The sequence below is a fragment of the Oryx dammah genome, unplaced genomic scaffold (assembly GCF_014754425.2).
Source record: "Oryx dammah isolate SB20612 unplaced genomic scaffold, SCBI_Odam_1.1 HiC_scaffold_1, whole genome shotgun sequence".
NCBI classification, from domain to species: domain Eukaryota; kingdom Metazoa; phylum Chordata; class Mammalia; order Artiodactyla; family Bovidae; genus Oryx; species Oryx dammah.
In genome coordinates this window covers 26,411,739-26,434,137 of record NW_024070185.1, presented here as the reverse complement: position 1 = coordinate 26,434,137, position 22,399 = coordinate 26,411,739, and the positions used below count along the sequence as shown (strand labels likewise).

At 35.7% G+C, this 22,399-nt stretch overlaps 1 protein-coding gene and 1 pseudogene across 3 annotated transcripts in view; both read left to right on the top strand.

Moving 5' to 3' along the window:
* The window catches only part of CNTLN (centlein), a 360,480-nt gene that overhangs the window by 201,392 nt on the left and 136,689 nt on the right, over positions 1–22,399 (top strand). For all 3 annotated transcript variants that reach the window (XM_040238523.1, XM_040238506.1, XM_040238514.1), the window contains exons 10-12: positions 202–327; positions 12,485–12,606; positions 14,103–14,222. In XM_040238523.1, the coding sequence (XP_040094457.1) occupies positions 202–327; positions 12,485–12,606; positions 14,103–14,222 (368 nt within the window). The remainder of the gene's footprint in view (positions 1–201; positions 328–12,484; positions 12,607–14,102; positions 14,223–22,399) is intronic.
* LOC120862520 lies at positions 19,300–20,489 on the top strand (annotated as a pseudogene).

Genomic DNA, 22,399 nt, shown 5'->3' with positions numbered 1-22,399 from the left:
ATTCTCATTAACGAGTCACAGAGAAACCTTTAGCGGTAGCACTGTGGTAATTCCGCTTGTTATTTCTCTGGTATTCCATGCAGGATTTTTTTTTTTTATAATTCATTATTAGTATTCAAAATTACTTGTTCTTTAATTTTGCATGTCTTTCATAATCCAGTGTTCCAACTAGCTCAACCATGTCCTTGTTTTATTCTCGAGGAACCACCTGTGAAACGTTCAAGGTCTTTGTCCCCAAAGAGCTCTTTCGCAGACTCAGAGGAACTTAAGAAGCTGAGAAAAGCTGAGAGAAAGATTGAAAACTTAGAGAAGGCACTACAACTAAAGGTGAACATTAAATGATTTCTTTAGTAATAACCTTGCATAGGTAAGAATATACCAAAGTAAACGTTCTTTTCACAAATTACTGGTTATCATTTAATTTTCCTGAATTTAATTACGTGTATAAAAATGTATCATCAGTTCATCTAGTTCTTAGTATTTCTGAGGATCATAAAGTAATAAAAATTTTACTAGCTGAAAACTAAATATATATTCACTATTTTAAAATTATAGGGGATATTTTGACTCAATATTGGGAATAAGTTTCTTATAGTTTCTCAGAGACAAAAAAAAAAAAATTGTCCTTTATAGAAAAATTACATAGCCTAAGTGACAAATAAATATGTTATTTTTTCCATTTCAACTGTATTTGTCTCAAAATATAAGAAGTTTGAGTTCATGTTCTACCAGTCTTTAAAAATCATAAATCTTTATTGTTCTATCTATAAGAGTTTGTACTTTCCAACTCATAATTTGTGAATTATTTTTCTCAAAAGAAGGTGGTTGTGTGTAGGGAAGTGCTTTTATGTGGCTATTTTGAGGGCTTTAATTTTTCTGTGAATTTAATATGGCTAAAGTTTTCATTCTTCATTCACAACTACTGGAAAACCAACACTATTTGAGATTTAGCCATTTAATTGAATCTCAAATAGTTTTATAATATTCTATGGAAAGGCCAATTTATACATGATGAGAATCCATATATTTAAAGCTTAGATTCTTTGTCATATAAATGATTCTTAGGAAACTGTTTTCACTTACATTATTTGTGCAATAGAGCAAAATATAATTTAGAGGAATAGTTAATCATAAGCCACAACTAACAGTTTTTTTATGCTTTTCCCAAAGAATTGTTTTATATTTATTTAAACTATTAGTTCGAAAACAAAGGAAAATTATCATTTATTGTTACTCTCCAAGATAAATTTGTTGCAGGAAGGGGACCCCTTCCAGGGCCTGAGAGTGGGCTCTTGTCTTACAGTGAGCAATGAATAGTCTGAGGAGTCACGTGAGCTTGACGAAAAGACTTTACTGGGCAGAGGTGCCTGGGTGGAGAACAGTAGGGTAAGGGAACCCAGAAGAACTGTTCTGCCAAGTGGCTCAAAGTCTCTGGTTTTATGGCAATGGGATTAGCTTCCTGGTTGTCTTTGACTAATCATTCTGACTCAGAGTCCTTCCTGGTGGTGTACACATTGCTCAGCCAAGATGGTACCAGTAAGAAGGATTCTGGGAGGTGGTCAGACATGTGTTATTTCCTTTTGACCTTTCCTGAACTCCTCTGGTTAGTGGTGGCTTGTTAGTTCCACGTTCCTCACCAGGACCTCCTGTCATAAAATAATTCAGGGAGATAGTTACTGTGATGTGAGGGTGGGCAGTTTCAGTCATTGTGCTTCCCCTAACAAAATGATCAGATGACATCAACTTGCTAGCATTTAGCCTACTTGAAATTTATACCCCTGCAGTTATTTGCTCGTTCTTTTACTCATTTGTAATGTATTGGCTTATGCAGTTAGCTAAGCACTGTGCAGTCACTTTTATAACAGGCAAAAAATAATAATGCTGAGTGAGTAGTTAGAATCTAGTGTATTAGTGTAAATGTGTACGTATAGACAGGATATTATGGGCATGTTTATGATGCCATCATCCTTCTTTTGCATAATTCTTGAAATTCACATATGAAACCTTCTTCTTCTATCCTCTGTTAATCTGATTCTCTAAAAAAATAGAAGCAATAAAATATAGTCCTTTCAGTTCAGTTCAGTTCAGTGACTCACTCGTGTCCGACTCTTTGTGACCCCATGAATTGCAGCACGCCAGGCCTCCCTGTCCATCCCCAACTCCCAGAGTTCACTCAGACTCAACGTCCGTCGAGTCAGTGATGCCATCCAGCCATCTCATCCTCTGTCGTCCCCTTCTCCTCCTGCCTCCAATCCCTCCCAGCATCAGGGTCTTTTCCAATGAGTCAACTCTTCGCATGAGGTGGCCAAAGTACTGGAGTTTCAGCTTTAGCATCATTCCTTCCAAAGGAATCCTTTAGTCTTCCCTAAATGAGATACCATTATTCTGAAATACATATATGTGTGTATGTGTGTGTATGTGTGTATATATATATGTATATAGATAGAAGCATTGGCTGATTTACTCTAACAAGAATTGGCTTATATGATCACTTGATTATGGAGTCAGAGATCCAAGATCTGTAAATGTTAAGCTGGAAATCCAGTCTGAGTCCAAAGGCCTGAGAACCAGGAGAGCTGATGATGTAAGTTCCAGTCCCATTCTGAGTCTGAAAGCAGACCAGTATCCCGGGTCAAAGATTGTCAAGCAGAAAGAACGAATCCTTTCTTCTTCATTCTTTTATTCTGTTCAGGCCTTCAGTTGGTTGGATGAAGCCCATCAGTTTGGGGAGGGCAATCTGCTGTATTTAGTCTGTTAATTCAAAAGTTTATTTCATACAAAAACATCCTCACAGATACACCCAGAAATAGTCATTAACTAAATACTGGGCAATCAAGATAACATAAACATATAACCATCACATATCCCATTTAATAGTAGAGGACCTCCACTTTGCCCCCAGAAGTCTGAGTCTTCTTGTTTTTGCCAGGAATGAGTAGAGCAGTTTCAGACATTTTCAGATCTATTTTCTTCCACTTCTTGGATTTCTTGTTTCACAGAGTCTCAGAAACATACTAATTTATCTCCTCATTCTTTTTTTCTAACAACAGCTCTTTGGGATGAGGCCTCAAGTTTATTTTTACAGTAAAATTATTTTTCGTATAATTTCTTTTTCATTTATATTTTTATGTATCTTCTTTCAAGTTAATTGATAATCTTGAATTTGAAATGTTTGTTTTCTTTTGCAAATTTGCAAAATAAGCAAAAAAATGTGAACAAATTTTGTTTCTTTGTATTTTGTCATTTAGAGGAAAGAATTTTTCATTTTAATAGAACAAAATAATTGAATGAAAAAGGCACTCTAAGGGCATTTAGCAAAATGTCCACCAGGCTCCTCTGTCCATGGAATTCTCCAGGCAAGAATACTGGAGTGAGTTGCCATTCCCTTCTCCAGGGGATCTTCCTAACCCAGTGGTCGAACCTGGGTCTCCCACATTGCAGGCGGATTCTTTACCACCTGAGCCACCAGGGAAGATCTTGGTTAAATAAAATATGTATAGTAAAGCAACTCTAAGACAAGTAGTTGGGAACAGGGCACTTTTTAATTTACAACTTTACTTTAATGAGTATAACTCATATTTAATGAAGACAGAAGACCTGTTTCTATTTTTCCAGTATTAGGCAATATTACTAATAGTATCATTATTACTCATGTACATGTGAGTATAAGATAGGAATTGGTGATGTGTTTGTGTTTCTTTCCTTAGGGCTCCTGTGACAAGCTACAATTAATATAAACTGGCTAGCTTAAAAGAATGGAAATGTATTGTGTCAAAGTTCTGGATGCTAGAAAAGTCCAAAATCAAGCTGTCAACAGGGTTATTAGTTCCTATTGAAGTCTGTGTGGGAAGAATCTATTCCATTCCTTTTCCTGATAGATGGTCTTCTCCTATGTCTTCACATCACCTTCCCTCTATTAATGTCCTTCTCTCTGTCTAAATTTCTCCTTTTTATGAAGAAGACCAGTTGTATTGGATTAGGACCCACCCTATCTCATTTTGGAGCTTCCCTAGTGGTTCAGACTGTAAAGAGTTCACCTGCAATGCAGGAGACCTGGATTTGATCCTTGAGGCAGGAAGATTCCCTGGAGAAGGAAATGGCAACCCACTCCAATATTCTTGCCTGGGAAATCCCATATTCTTAGGAGCTGGGCAGGCTACAGTCCATGGAGTCGCAAAGAGTTGGACACGATTGAACAACTAACACTTCCACTTTCTTATTTTAACTTGCTTACCTCTATAAAGATTCTGTCTCCAAACAAAATCACAAAATCACAGTCACCTTCTGAGGTAGTAGGGGTTAGCACTCCAACATAACTTCTTGGAGAGATTTATTTCAACCCATAACAGTGTCTTGCAGTTCTAAAAATACTTTGGGATCATGGAGCTCCTTTTGAAGAACATTACCCACTAATACACATTGAATATTTGAATACCCTTTCCATGCTGGTATTCTTTTGAATCCTGTTCTGCAAGAAGCTAATGGGAACATGACAGACAAAATGTTCTTTGCTTAATTATATAAGCAGTGGATTTATATCTGTTTTTGTGATCCTGATGGCATCACCGAATCGATGGACGTGAATTTGAGTGAACTCTGGGAGTTGGTGATGGACAGGGAGGCCTGGCATGCTGCGATTCATGGGGTCGCAAAGAGTCGGACATGACTGAGTGACTGAGCTGAACTGAGCTGAACATATCAATGTGCATTGTGAATCTATAGGAAGGTAGGGATATAGTGTTTTCCAGATTTACTTTATACCTATTAATATTTCCTCAAGGACTGTTGTTCCATGGAAGTTACTCTTGGAAACACTAAAGATAAAAGACATGCTCCATGGCATGGTAGGTACCTTTAGGGTCCCAAGTTGATCACCGTGGTGGATTGAAGGGAGGAAGGGAAGGTCAAAGAAGTTTCAGGAGCCTGTGTTACATATGTATATAAACACTGATACACTGATATGCTATTTGTGCATATTATTTTAATACTGAATATTATATAGCTATTAACACACTGTCTTACTAAGCTCTCTTGTGGCTAGTTGTATCTGTTTTCAAGAGGGGCAACCAATGTTGTAATTGTAGAGACAATAGTAATAGAGATGTAAGCTATTATTATAAAACTACTATCCATTTTCAAATCCTGACTTCATGGGTATAGTGAATTATAAAATATAATTTGGAAAACAAGGCATCAGAGCTTTATGAAATTCCTACTGTCCTTAAATTACTAGTGCCATGAATCTCTGTTTTACTGACTTTCATGCATTTGGCAATTTTATTCTTTTAGGACTTTTCTATGACATTTAATAACATCAGTATGTCCTCCGATATGCTACTGGAGATCAGTGGAGAAATAACTCCAGAAAGAATGAAGGGATGGAGCCAAAGCAAAAACAAAACCCAGCTGTGGATGTGACTGGTGATAGAAGCAAGGTCCGATGCTGTAAAGAGCAATATTGCATATGAACTAGGAATGTCAGGTCCATGAATCAAGGCAAATTGGAAGTGGTCAAACAGGAGATGGCAAGAGTGAACATTGACATTCTAGGAATCAGCGAACTAAAAAGACTGGAATGGGTGAATTTAAATCAGATGACCATTATATCTACTACTGTGGGCAGGAATCCCTTAGAAGAAATGGAGTAGCCATCATGGTCAACAAAAGGGTCCGAAATGCAATCTCAAAAACGACAGAATGATCTCTGTTCATTTCCAAGGCAAACCATTCAATATCACAGTAATCCAAGTCTATGCCCCAACCAGTAATGCTGAAGAAGCTGAAGATGAATGGTTCTATGAAGACCTACACGACCTTTTAGAACTAACACCCAAAAAAGATGTCCTTTTCATTATGGGGGACTGGAATGCAAAAGTAGGAAGTCAAGAAACATCTGGAGTAACAGGCAAATTTGGCCTTGGAATACGGAATGAAGCAGAGCAAAGGCTAATAGAGTTTTGCCAAGAAAATGCACTGGTCATAGCAAACACCCTCTTCCAACAACACAAGAGAAGCCTCTACACGTGGACATCACCAGATGGTCAACACCAAAATCAGATTGATTATATTGTTTGCAGCCAAAGATGGAGAAGCTCAATACAGTCAACAAAAACAAGACCAGGAGCTGACTGTGGCTCATATCAAGACCTCCTTATTGCCAAATTCAGACTTGAATTGAAGAAAGTAGGGAAAGCCAATAGACCATTCAGGTATGACCTAAATCAAGTCCCTTATGATTATACAGTGGAAGTGAGAAATAGATATAAGGGTCTAGATCTGATAGGTAGAGTGCCTGATGAACTATGGACGGAGGTTCATGACATTGTACAGGAGACAGAGCTCAAGACCATCCCCATGGAAAAGAAATGCAAAAAAGCAAAATGGCTGTCTGGGGAGGCCTTACAAATAACTGTGAAAAGAAGAGAAGCAAAAAGCAAAGGAGAAAAGGAAAGATATAAGCATCTGAATGCAGAGTTCCAAAGAATAGCAAGAAGAGATAAGAAAGCCTTCCTCAGCGATCAATGCAAAGAAATAGAGGAAAACAACAGAATGGGAAGGACTAGAGATCTCTTCAAGAAAATTAGAGATATCAAGGGAACATTTCATGCAAAGATGGGCTCAATAAAGGACAGAAATGGTATGGACCTAACAAAAGCAGAAGATATTAAGAAGAGGTGCCAAGAATACACAGAAGAACTGTACAAAAAAGATCTTCACGACCCAGATAATCACGATGGTATGATCACTCACCTAGAGCCAGACATCCTGGAATGTGAAGTCAAGTGGGCCTTAGAAACCATCACTATGAACAAAGCTAGTGGAGGTGATGGAATTCCAGTTGAGCTATTTCAAATCCTGAAAGATGATGCTGTGAAAGTGCTACACTCAATATGCCAGCACATTTGGAAAACTCAGCAGTGGCCACAGGACTGGAAAAGGTCAGTTTTCATTCCAATCCCAGTGTCAAAGAATGCTCTAACTACTGTACAATTGCACTCATCTCACATGCTAGTAAAGTAATGCTCAAAACTCTCCAAGCCAGGCTTCAGCAACCCGTGAACCGTGAACTTCCAGATATTCAAGCTGGATTTAGAAAAGGCAGAGGAACCAAAGATCAAATTGCCAACATCTGCTGGATCATCAGAAAAGCAAGAGAGTTCCAGAAAAACATGTACTTGTATTGACTATGCCAAAGCCTTTGTGTGGATCACAATAAACTGTGGTACATTCTGAAAGAGATGGGAATACCAGACCACCTAACCTGCCTCTTGAGAAACCTATATGCCGGTTAGGAAGCAACAATTAGAACTGGACATGGAACAACAGACTGGTTCCAAATAGGAAATGGAGTACGTCAAGGCTGTATATTGTCACCCTGCTTATTTAACTTATATGCAGAGTACATCATGAGAAACGCTGGGCTGGAAGAAGCACAAGCTGGAATCAAGATTTCCGGGAGAAATATCAATTACCTCAGATATGCAGATAACCCACCTTTATGGCAGAAAGTGAAGAAGAACTAAAGAGCCTCTTGATGAATGTGAAAGAGGAGAGTGAAAATGTTTGATAAAGCTCAACATTCAGAAAACGAAGATCATGGCATCTGGTCCCATCACTTCATGGGAAATAGATGGGGAAACAGTGGAAACAGTGTCAGACTTTATTTTTGGGGGCTCCAAAATCACTGCAGATGGTGACTGCAGCCATGAAATTAAAAGACGCTTACTCCTTGGAAGAAAAGTTATGACCAACCTAGATAGCATATTGAAAAGCAGAGACATTACTTTGCCAACAAAGGTCCGTCTAGTTAAAGCTATGTTTTTTCCAGTGGTCATGTATGGATGTGAGAGTTTGACTGTGAAGAAAGCTGAGTGCCGAAGAATTGATGCATTTGAACTGTGGTGTTGGAGAAGACTCTTGAGAGTCCCTTGGACTGCAAGGAGACCCAACCAGTCCATTCTGAAGGAGATCAGCCCTGGGATTTCTTTGGAAGGAATGATGCTAAAGCTGAAACTCCAATACTTTGGCCACTTCATGCGTAGAGTTGACTCATTGGAAAAGACTCTGATGCTGGGAGGGATTGGGGGTAGGAGGATCAGGGGATGACAGAGGATGAGATAGCTGGATGGCATCACTGACTTGATGGACCTGAGTCTGAGTGAACACCAGGAGTTGGTGATGGACAGGGAGGCCTGGCGTGCTGCGATTCATGGGGTCGCAAAGAGTCAGACACGACTGAACGACTGAACTGAACTGAACTGATGTCCTTTGAGTACAATTTATTTCTTTATTTTTCAATGCTCTAATATTCATTAAGTTTATACATTGTGCTGAAATTATACATCATGGATTCCTTGGCATTTTATAAAAGTCTTTTTTTTTTTTAAACTCAAAATCATACTCTGAAGATTGAGCCACTGTTTTATTAATAGTGTTCATGCTCTTATTGCCGTATACTGTCAAGAAGCCTTTGAGGAAACTAGATGATTCGGTCAAGAATCATTTATGTTCTTACCAACTCAAAAGTAGAATTATAAACATCATTAAAGAAAGTAAATTAATACAGCTTTGCTGTTTTCTAGTGTTTAGCCATTACGACTTGTTTGTACACAGAAGTTAGTGCCTCTAGTTTAGCTAGTTTAATTGCTAAATATACAAGAAGGTATCTGTAAATATTTTTTTGAATGACCTAATAAGTGGACCTAATTCAGCGACAGTCCATGGGGAACTTTGGGATGTGTCCTCAAAGGAAAACGTAGTAATTAGTGATATTAAATGTATTTTTTCAGTTTTTATAGTTGATTTTGTTCTCAGATCTTTGAGGATATTTCCCAAATGATGTACTGTTGTTTAGAGTTAGGCTATCATAAGGCCAATGGGACTTTAAGAATCATATTGCAAGCTACAGTAAACTTGAATTTGTTCTTTTGTGATATCCAACTTTTGACTGATAATTTCAGCCAGCATCTGCTCTTGCAATTAAATTGGTAAAGTCATTTTTCTTTGAGCTATATATATACTCTATCTTATATTTACATTTTTATAAAATTTTACTGTCTGTTTCTGAAGTAGGCTACAGAATGATAGTCTCTAGGACCAATTTAACCCATGTATTATAATTTGATAACAGTTTTCTCAAAGCAGAAAAATATAATTATTATTTTAAATTGTCTATCAAATCAATTTACCAAATAATATTTAGTTTGATTTTAATAGCTTGGATTTTAAGAATTTTATAAGAATTAGGTTTTAAAAAATTTTATAAGAAAATAATACAAAATTTTAAGAATTATTAGAATTATATAAACATTCTAGGGGTAGATATTATTATGACTTATGTAAAATTAAAGGAGAAAGCTTATCAATAAAACTTTTCCATAATCACTACTTAATTGAAGGAATCACTTATTTCAGTTACTGTAAGAAAACATAAACTATTTACTGATAGTGAGTATATTATGCTAAAGTTTTAGGAATCAGAAGTGGCCACCTCAGGTTCTTCGATTAACTGCTATTCCTAGTACAGAGCCTGGTACATGGTGATTGATATGTAGAACTCAGGAAGTTTTTATTGAGATGTTGTTTAATCACTAAGTTGTGTCACCATGGACTATAGCACACCAGGCTTCCCTGTCCTTCACAATCTCCTGGAGTTTGCTCAAACTCATGTCCATTGAGTCAGTGATGCCATCCAACCATCTCGTCTTCTGTCACCCCCTTCTCCTCCTGCTTTCAATCTTTCCCAGCATCAAGGTCTTTTCCAATGAGTCGACTCTTCGCACCAGGTAGCCAGAGTATTGGAGCTTCAGCTTTAGTATCAGTCTTTCCAATGAATATTCAGGGTTAACTTCCTTTAGGATTGACTGGTTTGATCTCCTTGCTATCCAAGGGACTCTCAAGAGTCTTCTCTAGCACAACATTTTGAAAGCATCAATTCTTCAGTGTTCAGCCTTCTTTTTTGAGTCATAGTATGGTTGATTTCTACTTAAGAATTAGGGAAAATATTGGATATAGTTTCAATGATTTAATGGTAGCTGAGGCAGTACTTAAAAATGCTAAAATAATGACAGTACTCTGAATAAGAAACTCAACTTGTTCCAGTAATTCAACAGAAAATTATTGTGAAAGGTAATATAAAATTTGGATATCCTATTCTATTAATATTTAATTCTTGGTCAATCTTTTAGGTTCTTTTTACTCAGAATTTCTAGGGATTCTAGCACAGACGTAATAATTCCACAACTGTGCATTTGTTTGTAATAACTTTTAAGAAATTTACTGTAAAATAAGTTTACAGGGAAGGACTTTAAGTCAATGAAGAAGAATCACACAAAACTATTTTTAAAATTGTCTAACAAAGTATTCAGTTTATATGCTTATTTCAAAATTATTTTGACATGAATCTAATGTATGTAACTTTCTTATATTTTATTTATATTATAATGTATCTTATTTAAATGCCTCATAAATTATATTCATTCATAAAAAGAATCCTAATAAGAATATTTAACTTTTATTCATTTATGAGGAAAGATTATTGGTTATCATTCTTATATTTGGCTAACTTAAATTATTTCCCATCTGTAAAAATGGGAAGTTTATTGGTCAAAGAGGTCAGATTGTTTACCAACAGAATGGGAAACTCAAGATCAAAATTATATCATTCTTTGTGTCTTAGAAGAAGAGATATTAGTAGCTTCTATTTTGAAGATGGAGAAATTGAAACACACTGGATTTAAGTAGATTGTCAAGGTAAAATATAGTAAATTTGAGCAGCAGGTGGTGAACTCTTAGCAGCACTTACCACCCTGCATATAATAGGTTCTTAATATATGGTTCTTCAGTTAAAACAAAATTGAATTCAGTATCTTGAATTTTTAATCATGATATTACACCATATTACTTTTTAGCAAGTAACTCTGCAGTGACTATGATTCATATCTCCTAAAAGTCTTCAGGATAACATTTATTCTAATTTCCCCTGTTAAGAGATAGCATTTTTGTCAAGCACTTGCATTCCCATATGATGTACAGACCACTTGGTACACACATGGCTCAAATACTTCCTAGTAACTACTTAAGAGAATTATTGAAGTTATCCTACTAGATATATATTCAGAGTATAATGGCAACATATCTATACTGTTGAGACAGGTAGAATTGCAGTAAGATAATGCAGACTCTATAAGATATTATCTCATTGTTGGAATGAGAGACCGATAAGTCAGTAGAACCATAAATTTGGCTTATAAATGATAAGGGCATCAGAGTTAGTTCTTGGGAAGAGGACAGAGTAAAAAGCTCACTTACTTTGTGCCTCTCTTGGGCAAGAACAGACCTGGGAGCTTTACCCGTATGTTACTTTATTTAATTTTGTTATCATGGTATAAATTTCTGTGTTCTTTTCCACATTCTATAGTAAAAAAAAAAATTGAATTAATTTAAATAGTGTTCTTAAGATTATGCAGCTACCAGGAGAAAACTTCAAGAATGGAATTCAGATCTTTCTGGCTGCCATGTTCCCACTCCTCTCAGCTTACTATAATATTAGAGAGTACCAGTTACCTGCACTGAATAAATATGCAAGTTCTTTCATACAGAAAATGAAGAGTTTAAAAAACAGATTTGAAATGACCAAGGGTAAAATAAAAGACTCATCACATTACTTATTTTACTTTGAGAAACACAGTTCATGAGTAACATAAATACATCCCCTGAGGACTGACAATTTGGCCTATATATATGTTCATTTTGTGGTCATGTTGAAAAGTAAAGATTTATGCATGCATTTTATTTAAAACATTTAGAAGTCATTGACTATAACTGTCTACCTTAGTAATATTTGAACTGTCTATTCTGATTTCTTCAAGAGTGCTAAGTCCAACTTTCCCATTTCAGTTCTTTATGTTTCAACCCAAAATGTTAAACTGGGTCACTTTTAACATAGGTCCAAGCTGATTTTCTTCCTTCTGTGTAATCTTTGTGCATTTTAACAAACTAATTATGAATCCATGGGTTAGAGAACTGATCTTACTATGATTGGTGTCCTTGTCCTAATTATATGTGCACTTACAACTAACAAAATAGTCATGCTTTATGTATGGACAAATCTTGGAAAAGAAAAATATTTTAATATGTAAGATTGATACAGAAATATGTGTATATATACTAATTAACAAAAAGGAAAGGAATGAAATTAATTTGATGCCAGAATTTTGAGATTACTTAAATGATTTTTCAAAATGCAGTGAATCAAGTAAACCTGTTCTGTGACTTTAGGATTAAATGATCATTACATTAATTTATTTGTAATAAATTATAAATAAATCACAAATTTATTTCTGCTTAAATGATTATTACAAATTAATTTATATTTACATGCTATTTTCTTTTGAATTTTATACTTAGATTGGTAGCCTTTTATCTGTAACATTATGCTTATATATTCTTCAAACTTGTATACTTGCTTTTTTGTGTTCTACAGAACCAAGAAAATGATGAGCTAAGAGATGCCCATGAAAAACGCAAAGAAAGGCTACAGATGTTACAGACCAACTACAGAGCAGTAAAAGAGCAATTAAAACAGTGGGAAGAAGGCAGTGGCATGTGAGTTACATAGCTCATAAAGGCATTTCCCTAAATATTAAATGGAACAGAGTAGCATCATATAGGTGCTTTAATAGCTTTTGTTTGATTTTAAAGAAATTATTTCATAGTCAGAGCTTTAGTGAAAATTTTTACATAGAGAATATAATAAATGAAAATAGAAATATGTTTAAAATAACTATGCATTTTCCTATAATTTGCAGAAATGAGCATAGATGATGAATTATTGTATATACTTTTAATATCTATAGAATAACTTAATAAAAGTATATCTTAAAGCAAAAATAGTTCATATCCATGTGCTTGAAAAACTACTTTAAATAAATAAAATGCTGATGTTACAATGTATATAACTCAGTTTACTTTTTATTTGAAATATATGAGAAATATGAAATTAACATGTATAGTTAACTGTCTTAAAACTATTTCAACCTAGTATGCAGTTTGAAAATCTTTACTATCCATCAGTTAGTTCTGCAGCTTATCTGAATGAATGGGCGGTCTCAGTTCAATTGCTCTGAACAGGTGTTCAGATCTTGGTTAGTCGTAAGTGGCTCCCCTGTTAACAGTATCAACAGAGGGCAAAGGACTGAATGAGTACAGAAAAATCTACTACCCTCTCATCTTCTGAGATGGATCCTTTAGGGCAATGTTGATGATACACATTGGTCTGTTCTATAGAGAAATACTGTTTCTAAATTGGCCAGTACAGCACTTTTACAAAACAAAAATGAAGAGTTTGTTTTATGTACAGAAAATGAGAACATAAAGGGCATTTGGCATGTTTTGTAGATAATTGTCACATCTAATTTTTTCTTTGAAGAACGGAAAGTGTTTCATATCGCTTGTCGGTAAACCAATGTTAAATCTGTCTGTCCTGGGTTTAGCCTCTGCGACTTAGCAGACACTTAACTTTTTAGCAGTCACCAGAAGGATGAAGACTACTTGCTAACTCTCTGATGTTTACTGATAACTGCTTGTTTTAAGACAAAACACATAAACCACAGTCAGACTGGTTGGCAGCAAGTTCTAGATGTGTTGATTGCTTATAGTCCTTTTTTAGAAACTGACATTTTTGCAATGTATGTTTTATTACTAGTAGAATGAATGAGAGAAATAAGACCAGAGAATATCATGTGTCCACTTAAAAGTTTACTTTCCATAGTAGCATAGTAGATTTTAGGAAATAATGATCTAGGATTTTTATTTCTACATGCTTAGTTTTTAGGAAGTTCATTCCATAGTGTACCTCAATAGAAATTGGGTAGCTATGTGACACTAGCTGTACTTCAAGAGAAGTCTCAATTCCAAATGATTACCCTGAAGTTATGGCATGAATATCATTAGCAAGTTAATTTCAATGAAAAGTCTCATATCGTTTGCCAAAAAAAAAGATACTTGGTTAGTAGATATTTTTCAATTTTAGGGAATGTATAAATGAATTTTATTGCACTTTGAACATGTTAAGTAAGAAAGCAATTTCATTTTAAAAATAGGATGGAAATCAGGAAAATAAAGAGAGCAGATCCTCAGCAACTTCAACAAGAAGATTCTGATGCTGTATGGAATGAACTGGCCTATTTCAAAAGGGAGAACCAGGAGCTAATGATTCAAAAGTGAGTTTTTTTTTTTTCCAATAATGTGTACTTAGGTAAACATCTGAGAGAAATGTTTTCTATCTTAAAGGCCATGAGAGAAATTCTTTATAAAATTTGGAAAATGAAATAATCTGGTTTGCCAGTAAAAGTAAAGAAAAAAGATTGACTTTTTAATATATATGTATGTATAATGCAATAACAAGTTGCACATTTGCTAGCTCTTCCCGAAACTGTATTATATGATCTAGGGATTGTGTTAATTAATGTGGCTCTCATCTGTTGGAGGTGTCGCTCTTCATTAGCCTGTATTTTAGACACTGCCGTGCTTCATTTCTGGAATGAGGTGGAGAGGGGATAACCTAGCCAGCCATCCTTGTTTGATCTCCTAGATACATACGCGATGCAGAATGCCTGAGCTCTCTTGGTTCCCTGCCCTGTCCTGCTAATCCCAGCTGAGCTCATTATGGTGTAGCCTTGCTGCTATTCTTGGAGCCAGAGCTGTCCAAGCTAATTACTGGTAGCAGCAGAACTGCCTGTTAAGGGTCTGGTATGGATCTGCTAACATGGTCCTTGGTAGTGACCTGCAAAGGACACGAGGGAATTGCTTTCTTTCTTGCTGTGCATTGTGTGTCCTTTGGGCTTAATGCTGATCCCTCCACATAGGTCTTTTAGCTGCCCTAAGTATAAAACTTGATGAAGGATACTCATATTTTAGAAAACATACAGTTTGCTTCCTTGATCTTCTAATTCACAGTCTATTATATTCAGCTTGCTATAAAAAGCACTTTTTTTTTGAAAATAAAAAACAGACCAACATAATTAGCCTTTTTTGCTACTTAACTGTTTCTTTATTTAGAGTTAATTTTTGATACTCAGATTATGTGATTTTTTTTGAAAGACAGGATGTCTTTTAGATTACTAAAATTTAGTATCATGTGGCATAATGTAATTAAATATCATTGGATTGTCATATCTGTATTAGAATCTTATTTTACATATTATATAATAAGACATGGAACTTAAGTTACCACCTTTTCCATGTAATGATAAACTTTTGAAGAAATGATCATATCAGATTTAAATATATACCTCATTATCTCTTAAAATGTACTATACTCTATTAATATTAAATGATTGATGCTGATAATAAAGTTTCTTATCTTGCATATTTTTATAGATTTGTCCTAGATATGTTCCCTGAGAGTTTTGGATAGCTTTGTTGAGATATAATTCACAAGCCATGTAGTTCACCCAGTGGTTTTTAGAATATTCAAATAGTTGTATGTTCATCATCACAATAAATTTTAGAACATTGTCATTACTCACTCCTTCAAAAAACTGCATACAGTTTACCTGTTACCTCCATTGCTTCCTACCCCTTAGCTAACCACTAATCTGCTTTCTGTGTCTATAGATTTACCTATTCTGCACATCTCATATAAATGGAATCATATAATATGTGGTTCTTTGTGACTAACTTCTTTCACTTACCATAATATTTTCATAGGGTTTGGTTTATCTGTGGTGTAGCATGTGTTAGTACTTTCTCTGACAATCTTTAGTGATATTTTTGGATAAAATGCATTAGGTGTGAAACCTAATCTAACTAATCACAAGATCTAATCCAGAAAATGCAAGCAGAGGTTAGTTGTCAGTGGTGTTTATTTGAAGTTTATTTTATTCATCAATGAAATAGAACTAAAGAAAAAATAAAGCCTTTGAAAGAAAGTTTTGAAACTTTTAGAATCCTAGTCTGTTCACCCTAAAATATGTGTGTTACAAGTAGCTCTATAAATTAAATTTTGTATCATTTATCAGTTGAATGCTGAGTCATTAACTGTGGATTTTTCCTCCTGAAATTCATTTAAATTTATTAATGTGATATTCATTGTACGATAGCTATTTTTCAGATCAGTTTTAATTTATTAAAAAATAGTGAAGTTTGAGGTGATAACCTTTAAGAGTGCTAAATAATCAGTATAAACTTTTGGTCATGTAATGATGTTTTGGGGGTGGGTAGGTTATTTTGTGAAACATTTATTCAGTTAAGAAACGTGTTTGAGTTACTGCTGTGTATGCTGTGTGTGTGACAGGCAGTCTGATTGGTGAATGAAATGAGAACATCAAACTTCCTATTCTCAGGGAGCTTTCTTGGAAACATGTTCAGTATTAAATGTTCTAATGAAATATGATGTTAAAAATTAAAACTTGGAGTATCATGTGCTTTGCTGTGCTTAGTCACTCAGTCATGTCTGACTCTTTTTGACCCCATGGTCTGTAGCTCACCAGGCTCCTGTGTCCATGGGATTCTTCAGGCAAGAATACTGGAGTGGGTTGCCATGCCTCCTCATCCTCCAGGAGATCTTCCCAACCTAGGGATCGAACCCAGGTCTCCCACATTGTAGGTGGTTCTTTACTGTCTGAGCCACCAGGGAAGCCCAAGAATACTGGAGTGGGTAGCCCATCCCTTCTCTAGGGGATCTTCCCAACCTAGGAATCGAATTGGGGTCTCCTGCATTGCAGGCAGATGTTTTACTAACTGAGCTAGGAGGGAAGCCCCAGAAGTATCATAATGAAACAAGAAAGGAAACATGGAAACTTGTCTTCTTATTCTTGAAGTTAGTTTGCACATAAAGACTGAATTGTTTTTGTTTGTTTTTAATTTATATATAGTACATGTTCAGCATAGTATTTTGAGTTGTAACACACATGTACAAATAGATTTGAGTAACTATGACCACAATCAGGATACAGCCTGGTTCTATCATCTCAAAAAATTTCCTAGTTCTACCCACTTGTAGTCAAATCCTCCCACCATACCTAACACCTGACAACCACTGATTTGTTCTCCCTCCCTATAGCTTTGCCTTTTTTTTCAGAATGACATATATGTGGAATCATATAAGCTATAACCTTTTGAAACTGGCTTCTTTCATTTGGCATAATGCCTTTAGATTCATTCCTGTTGGTTCATCCAGTTTGTTCCTTTTTTTTGCTAAATGGTATTACATTGTATGGCTTCTCTGGTGGTTCAATGGTAAAGAATCCTTCTGCAAAGCAGTAGACACAGGTTCGACCCCAGGGTCAGAGAGATTCCTTGGAGGAGGACATGGCAACCTAGTATTCTTGCCTGGGAGATCCCATGGGCAGAGGAGTCTGGTGGACTATAGTCCATGGGGTCAAAGAGTTGGACTTGACTTAGTAACAAAACAACAACAAAATTCCATTGTATAGATATACCACAGTTTGTCTGTCTCTTGAAGACTATTTGGGTCTTTTCTAGATTTTGGGGACTATATATAGTTTTCTGCTACAAATAGATTTTTATGTGAACATAGCTTTATGATTCTTTAAAGTAAATACCCATAGTAGGGAGTAACCCTACTAAGTGTATCTTTGATGTATTTATAACTGTAAGAAACTGCCAAACTGTTTTCCAGAGTGGTTATGCCATTCTTACTCCTCTCAGGAATTCATATGAGCCTGTTGCTTCACATTCTTGTCAGTACTTTTTTTAAGACCATTCCCATAGGAGTGTATTGTTATTCCATTGTGATATCAATTTGTATTTCCCTAATGACTAATGGTAATGATCTTTCATATGCCTATTTGCCGTCTTTATATTTTCTTTTATGAATGTCTCTTCAACTCTTTAGCTCATTTAAAAAATTGATTGTTTATTAAATAGTACTTATTATTTATATATTCTATATGCAAGAGCTTAATTAAATATATGATTTGCAGATATTTTGTCCCAGTCTGTATATTGCCTTTTTATTCCTAGAATAGTGTCTTTTGCATAACAAAAGGTTTACTTTGGTAAAGTTCAAATTTCTAATTGATTTTCTTTTATGGACTATGGCTTTGATGTCATATCTAATATCTATTTTTCTGACCTGAAATCACAAGTATTTATGCAGTGTTTTCTCTTAAAAAGCTTTCTATTTAGCTCTGCAATCCATTTTTAGCTAAGTTCTGTATAGGGTATGAATTATAGGTTGAAGTTCATTATTTACAAAGATAAATGTCCAGTCATATCAGCATCATTTTTGAAGAGACTATTCCTTCTCCAGTAAATTGCTTTTGTAACTGTTAAATATCAGCTGACTATATTTCTGTGGGTCTATTACAAGACTCTATTTTATTCCATTAATATGAATGTAAACTTCTGTGAACCCCACACTGTTTTGATTTCTGTAACTCTATAATAAGCCTTGAACTCAGTGTGAGTCAAACAGCTTTATTGTTTTTAAAATTGTTTTGGCTTTTGTGGGAATTTCAACTGAAATTGTGCTTAGAGAATTGACATACTAATCACATTGAGTCCTCTATTCCATGAATACTTAATTTGTTGAGATTTTCTTTTGTCAGTGTTTTATAGTTTTAGCATGCAGATTCTGTATGTCTAATACCGTTGTTGCATGCATACATGCATGCTTAGTTACATCCAACTCTTTGTGACCCTATGGACTATATATAGCCCACCAGGCTCCTTTGTTCGCAGGATTCTCCAGCAAGAACACTGGAGTGAGTTGCTGTGACCTTCTCCAGGAGATCTTCCCGACCCGGGGATCAAACCCACATCTCTTACCTATCCTGCACTGGCAGACAGGTTCTTTACTAGTGCACCATCTGGGAAGCTACTGTTGTTAGATTTGTACAGAGTAACTTTTGAAGCTATTATGAATGGTATTATAACTTTAGTTTTGGTTTCTGATTGTACATTGCCAGTATGTAGAAATGTTATATTTTTACGTGTTGACATTATATCATACATTATTGATATAACAAAATCTACTATGTTACTGTTTTCTGTTTCCTCTGTTTCCCTTTTCCCCCTTTCCTATATGTCACTTGAGCTTATTTTTAGAATTAGGTTTGAAAGAGGAGAGTGAAAAAGTTGTCCTAAAGCTCAACATTCAGAAAACGAAGATCATGGCATCCGGTCCCATCACTTCATGGGAAATAGATGGGCAGACAGTGGAAACAGTGTCAGACTTTATTTTTTTGGGCTCCAAAATCACTGCAGATGGTGACTGCAGCCATGAAATTAAAAGACGCTTACTCCTTGGAAGAAAAGTTATGACTAGATTAAGCTCCATAGAGACAGCGCCGGGGCAAGTGAGAGCTGGACGGGCACTGGGCGACTCTGTGCCTCGCGGAGGAAAAATAATTAATCATGGGCAAAGGAGATCCTAAGAAGCCGAGAGGCAAAATGTCATCATATGCATTCTTTGTGCAAACTTGCTGGGAGGAGCACAAGAAGAAGCACCCGGATGCTTCAGTCAACTTCTCAGAGTTTTCTAAGAAGTGCTCAGAGAGGTGGAAGACCATGTCTGCTAAAGAGAAAGGAAAATTTGAAGACATGGCAAAGGCGGACAAGGCCCATTATGAAAGAGAAATGAAAACATATCCCTCCTAAAGGGGAAACAAAAAAGAAGTTCAAGGATCCCAATGCACCCAAGAGGCCTCCTTCGGCCTTTTTCTTGTTTTGTTCTGAGTATCATCCAAAAATCAAAGGCGAACATCCTGGCCTGTCCATTGGTGATGTTGCAAAGAAACTGGGAGAGATGTGGAATAACACTGCTGCGGATGACAAGCAGCCTTATGAGAAGAAGGCTGCTAAGCTAAAGGAAAAATATGAAAAGGATATTGCTGCATACCGAGCTAAAGGGAAGCCTGATGCAGCAAAAAAGGGAGTTGTCAAGGCTGAAAAAAACAAGAAAAAGAAGGAAGAGGAGGAAGATGAGGAAGATGAAGAGGATGAGGAGGAGGAAGAAGATGAAGAGGATGAGGAGGAAGAAGAAGATGATGATGAATAAGTTGGTTCTAGTGCAGTTTTTTTTTCCTTGTCTATAAAGCATTTAACCCCCCTGTACACAACTCACTCCTTTTAAAGAAAAAGAAATTGAAATGTAAGGCTGTGTAAGATTTGTTTTTAAACTGTACAGTGTCTTTTTTTGTATAGTTAACACACTACTGAATGTGTCTTTAGATAGCCCTGTCCTGGTGGTATTTTCAATAGCCACTAACCTTGCCTGGTACAGTATGGGGGTTGTAAATTGGCATGGATATTGAAAGCAGGTTCTTGTTGGTGCACAGCACAAATTAGTTATATATGGGGCTGGTAGTTTTTTCATCTTCAGTTGTCTGATGCAGCTTCTACGAATAATTGTTGTTCTGTTAACTGAATACCACTCTGTAATTGCAAAAAAAGAAAAAGAAAAAAAGTTGCAGCTGTTTTGTTGACATTCTGAATGCTTCTAAGTAAATACAATTTTTTTTTATTAAAAAAAAAGTAATGACCAACCTAGATAGCATATTGAAAAGCAGAGACATTACTTTGCCAACAAAGGTCCGTCTAGTTAAGGCTATGGTTTTTCCAGTGGTCATGTATGGATGTGAGAGTTGGACTGTGAAGAAGGCTAAGCGCCGAAGAATTGATGCTTTTGAACTGTGGTGTTAGAGAAGACTCTTGAGATTCTCTTGGTCTGCAAGGAGATCCAACCAGTCCATTCTGAAGGAGATCAGCCCTGGGTGTTCTTGGGAAGGAATGATGCTAAAGCTGAAACTCCAGTACTTTGTCCACCTCATGCGAAGAGTTGACTCATTGGAAAAGACTCTGATGCTGGGAGGAACTGGGGGCAGGAGGAGAAGGGGACGACTGAGGATGAGATGGCTGGATGGCATCACAGACTCGATGGACATGAGTCTGAGTGAACTCCGGGAGTTGGTGATGGACAGGGAGGCCTGGCGTGCTGTGATTCATGGAGTTGCAAAGAGTTGGACACGACTGAGCGACTGGACTGAACTGAACTGAACTGAAGGTTTAGAAGTATATGTCTTTGAATATGCTTTTCTTAGTGTTTGCTCTAAGTAGTTTACACACATAACTTATTACATTGTTTATTGGTATCAACATTTTACCACTTCAGAAATGTAACAACCTTACTTCTCTGTGTCTGTTTACCCCCCTCTTTTTATAATATGTTGTCTTAACTCTTTTCTCTAAATACTTAAGAGAAACTCATTAGTTGATATTACATTTTTTGCTTCAGCTGTCAAGTATTATTTTAAAACTTTAAGAGAAGGATAGCCTATTTTTTTAATTAAAACTTTTCATTTTGTATTGGGGGATAGCCAGTTAACAATGTTGTTATAGTTTCAGATGAATAGCAAATGGATTCAGCCATATATGTACACGTGTATCCAATCTCCCCCAAACTCCCCTCCCATCCAGGCTGCCACATTGAGCAGAGTTCCCTGTGCTATACAGTAGGTCCTTGTTGGTTATCTACTTTAAATATAGCAATGTGTACACAGTAGGATAGACTATTATGTATTTTTTATTTTCCTAAGTTTTCTTCTTTTATCATTTTCTTTCTGTTTGAAGAGCTTTTCTTTAGACTGTCTTTTAAGGTAGGCCAAACATTCTCTAAGTTTTCCTTTACCTAAAATGTCTTCACCTTAATTTATAAAGGATATTTCCACTGGATAGAGTGTTCTAAGTTGTCAATTTTTTTTTTTGCCACTGGAAGACTATACCACTTCTTTCTGGCCTTCATGGTTTCTGATGAAAAATACTTTGTTAATTGAATCATTGCTCCCTTGAAAGTAATGCATCATTCTCTGTAGGTATTTTTAATAATTTTTCCTTATTCTTAACTTTTAAAATTTTGATGATATGTTTTGGCACAGATTTCTTTTTGTTTATTCTTTTGGGAGTTTTCTACATTCCTTGAATCTCTAAATATGTGCCTTTTATCAACTTTGGGAAGTTTTGGCCATTATTTCTTCAAATATTTTTTTCAGCCCCATATTATTCTTAGTCTGAGACTCAGTTAATGTATATGTTAGATCTTTTGGTATTGTCCTACTGGTCTCTGAAGCTTTGTTCATTTTACTTTTTAGACTGTTTTATCTCCATTGTCCAAACTGGGTAATTTTTATTGTTCTGTCTTCAAAATTCTTCCTTCTTTTGTCTGGTATCTCTTATTTAGCCCATGCAGTAAGGTGTTTTTTTTTTTTTTTTTAATTTTAGTTATTGTGATTTTAGTTCTAAAATTTTGGTTTGATTTTTCTTTATATCTCTATTTGCTGAGATTTTCTATGTTTTTTAAGATTATACATAACCATTCATTGGAGCATTTTCATCATGGCTGTTTTAAAATCCTTATCAAGTAATTCTGAGTTGT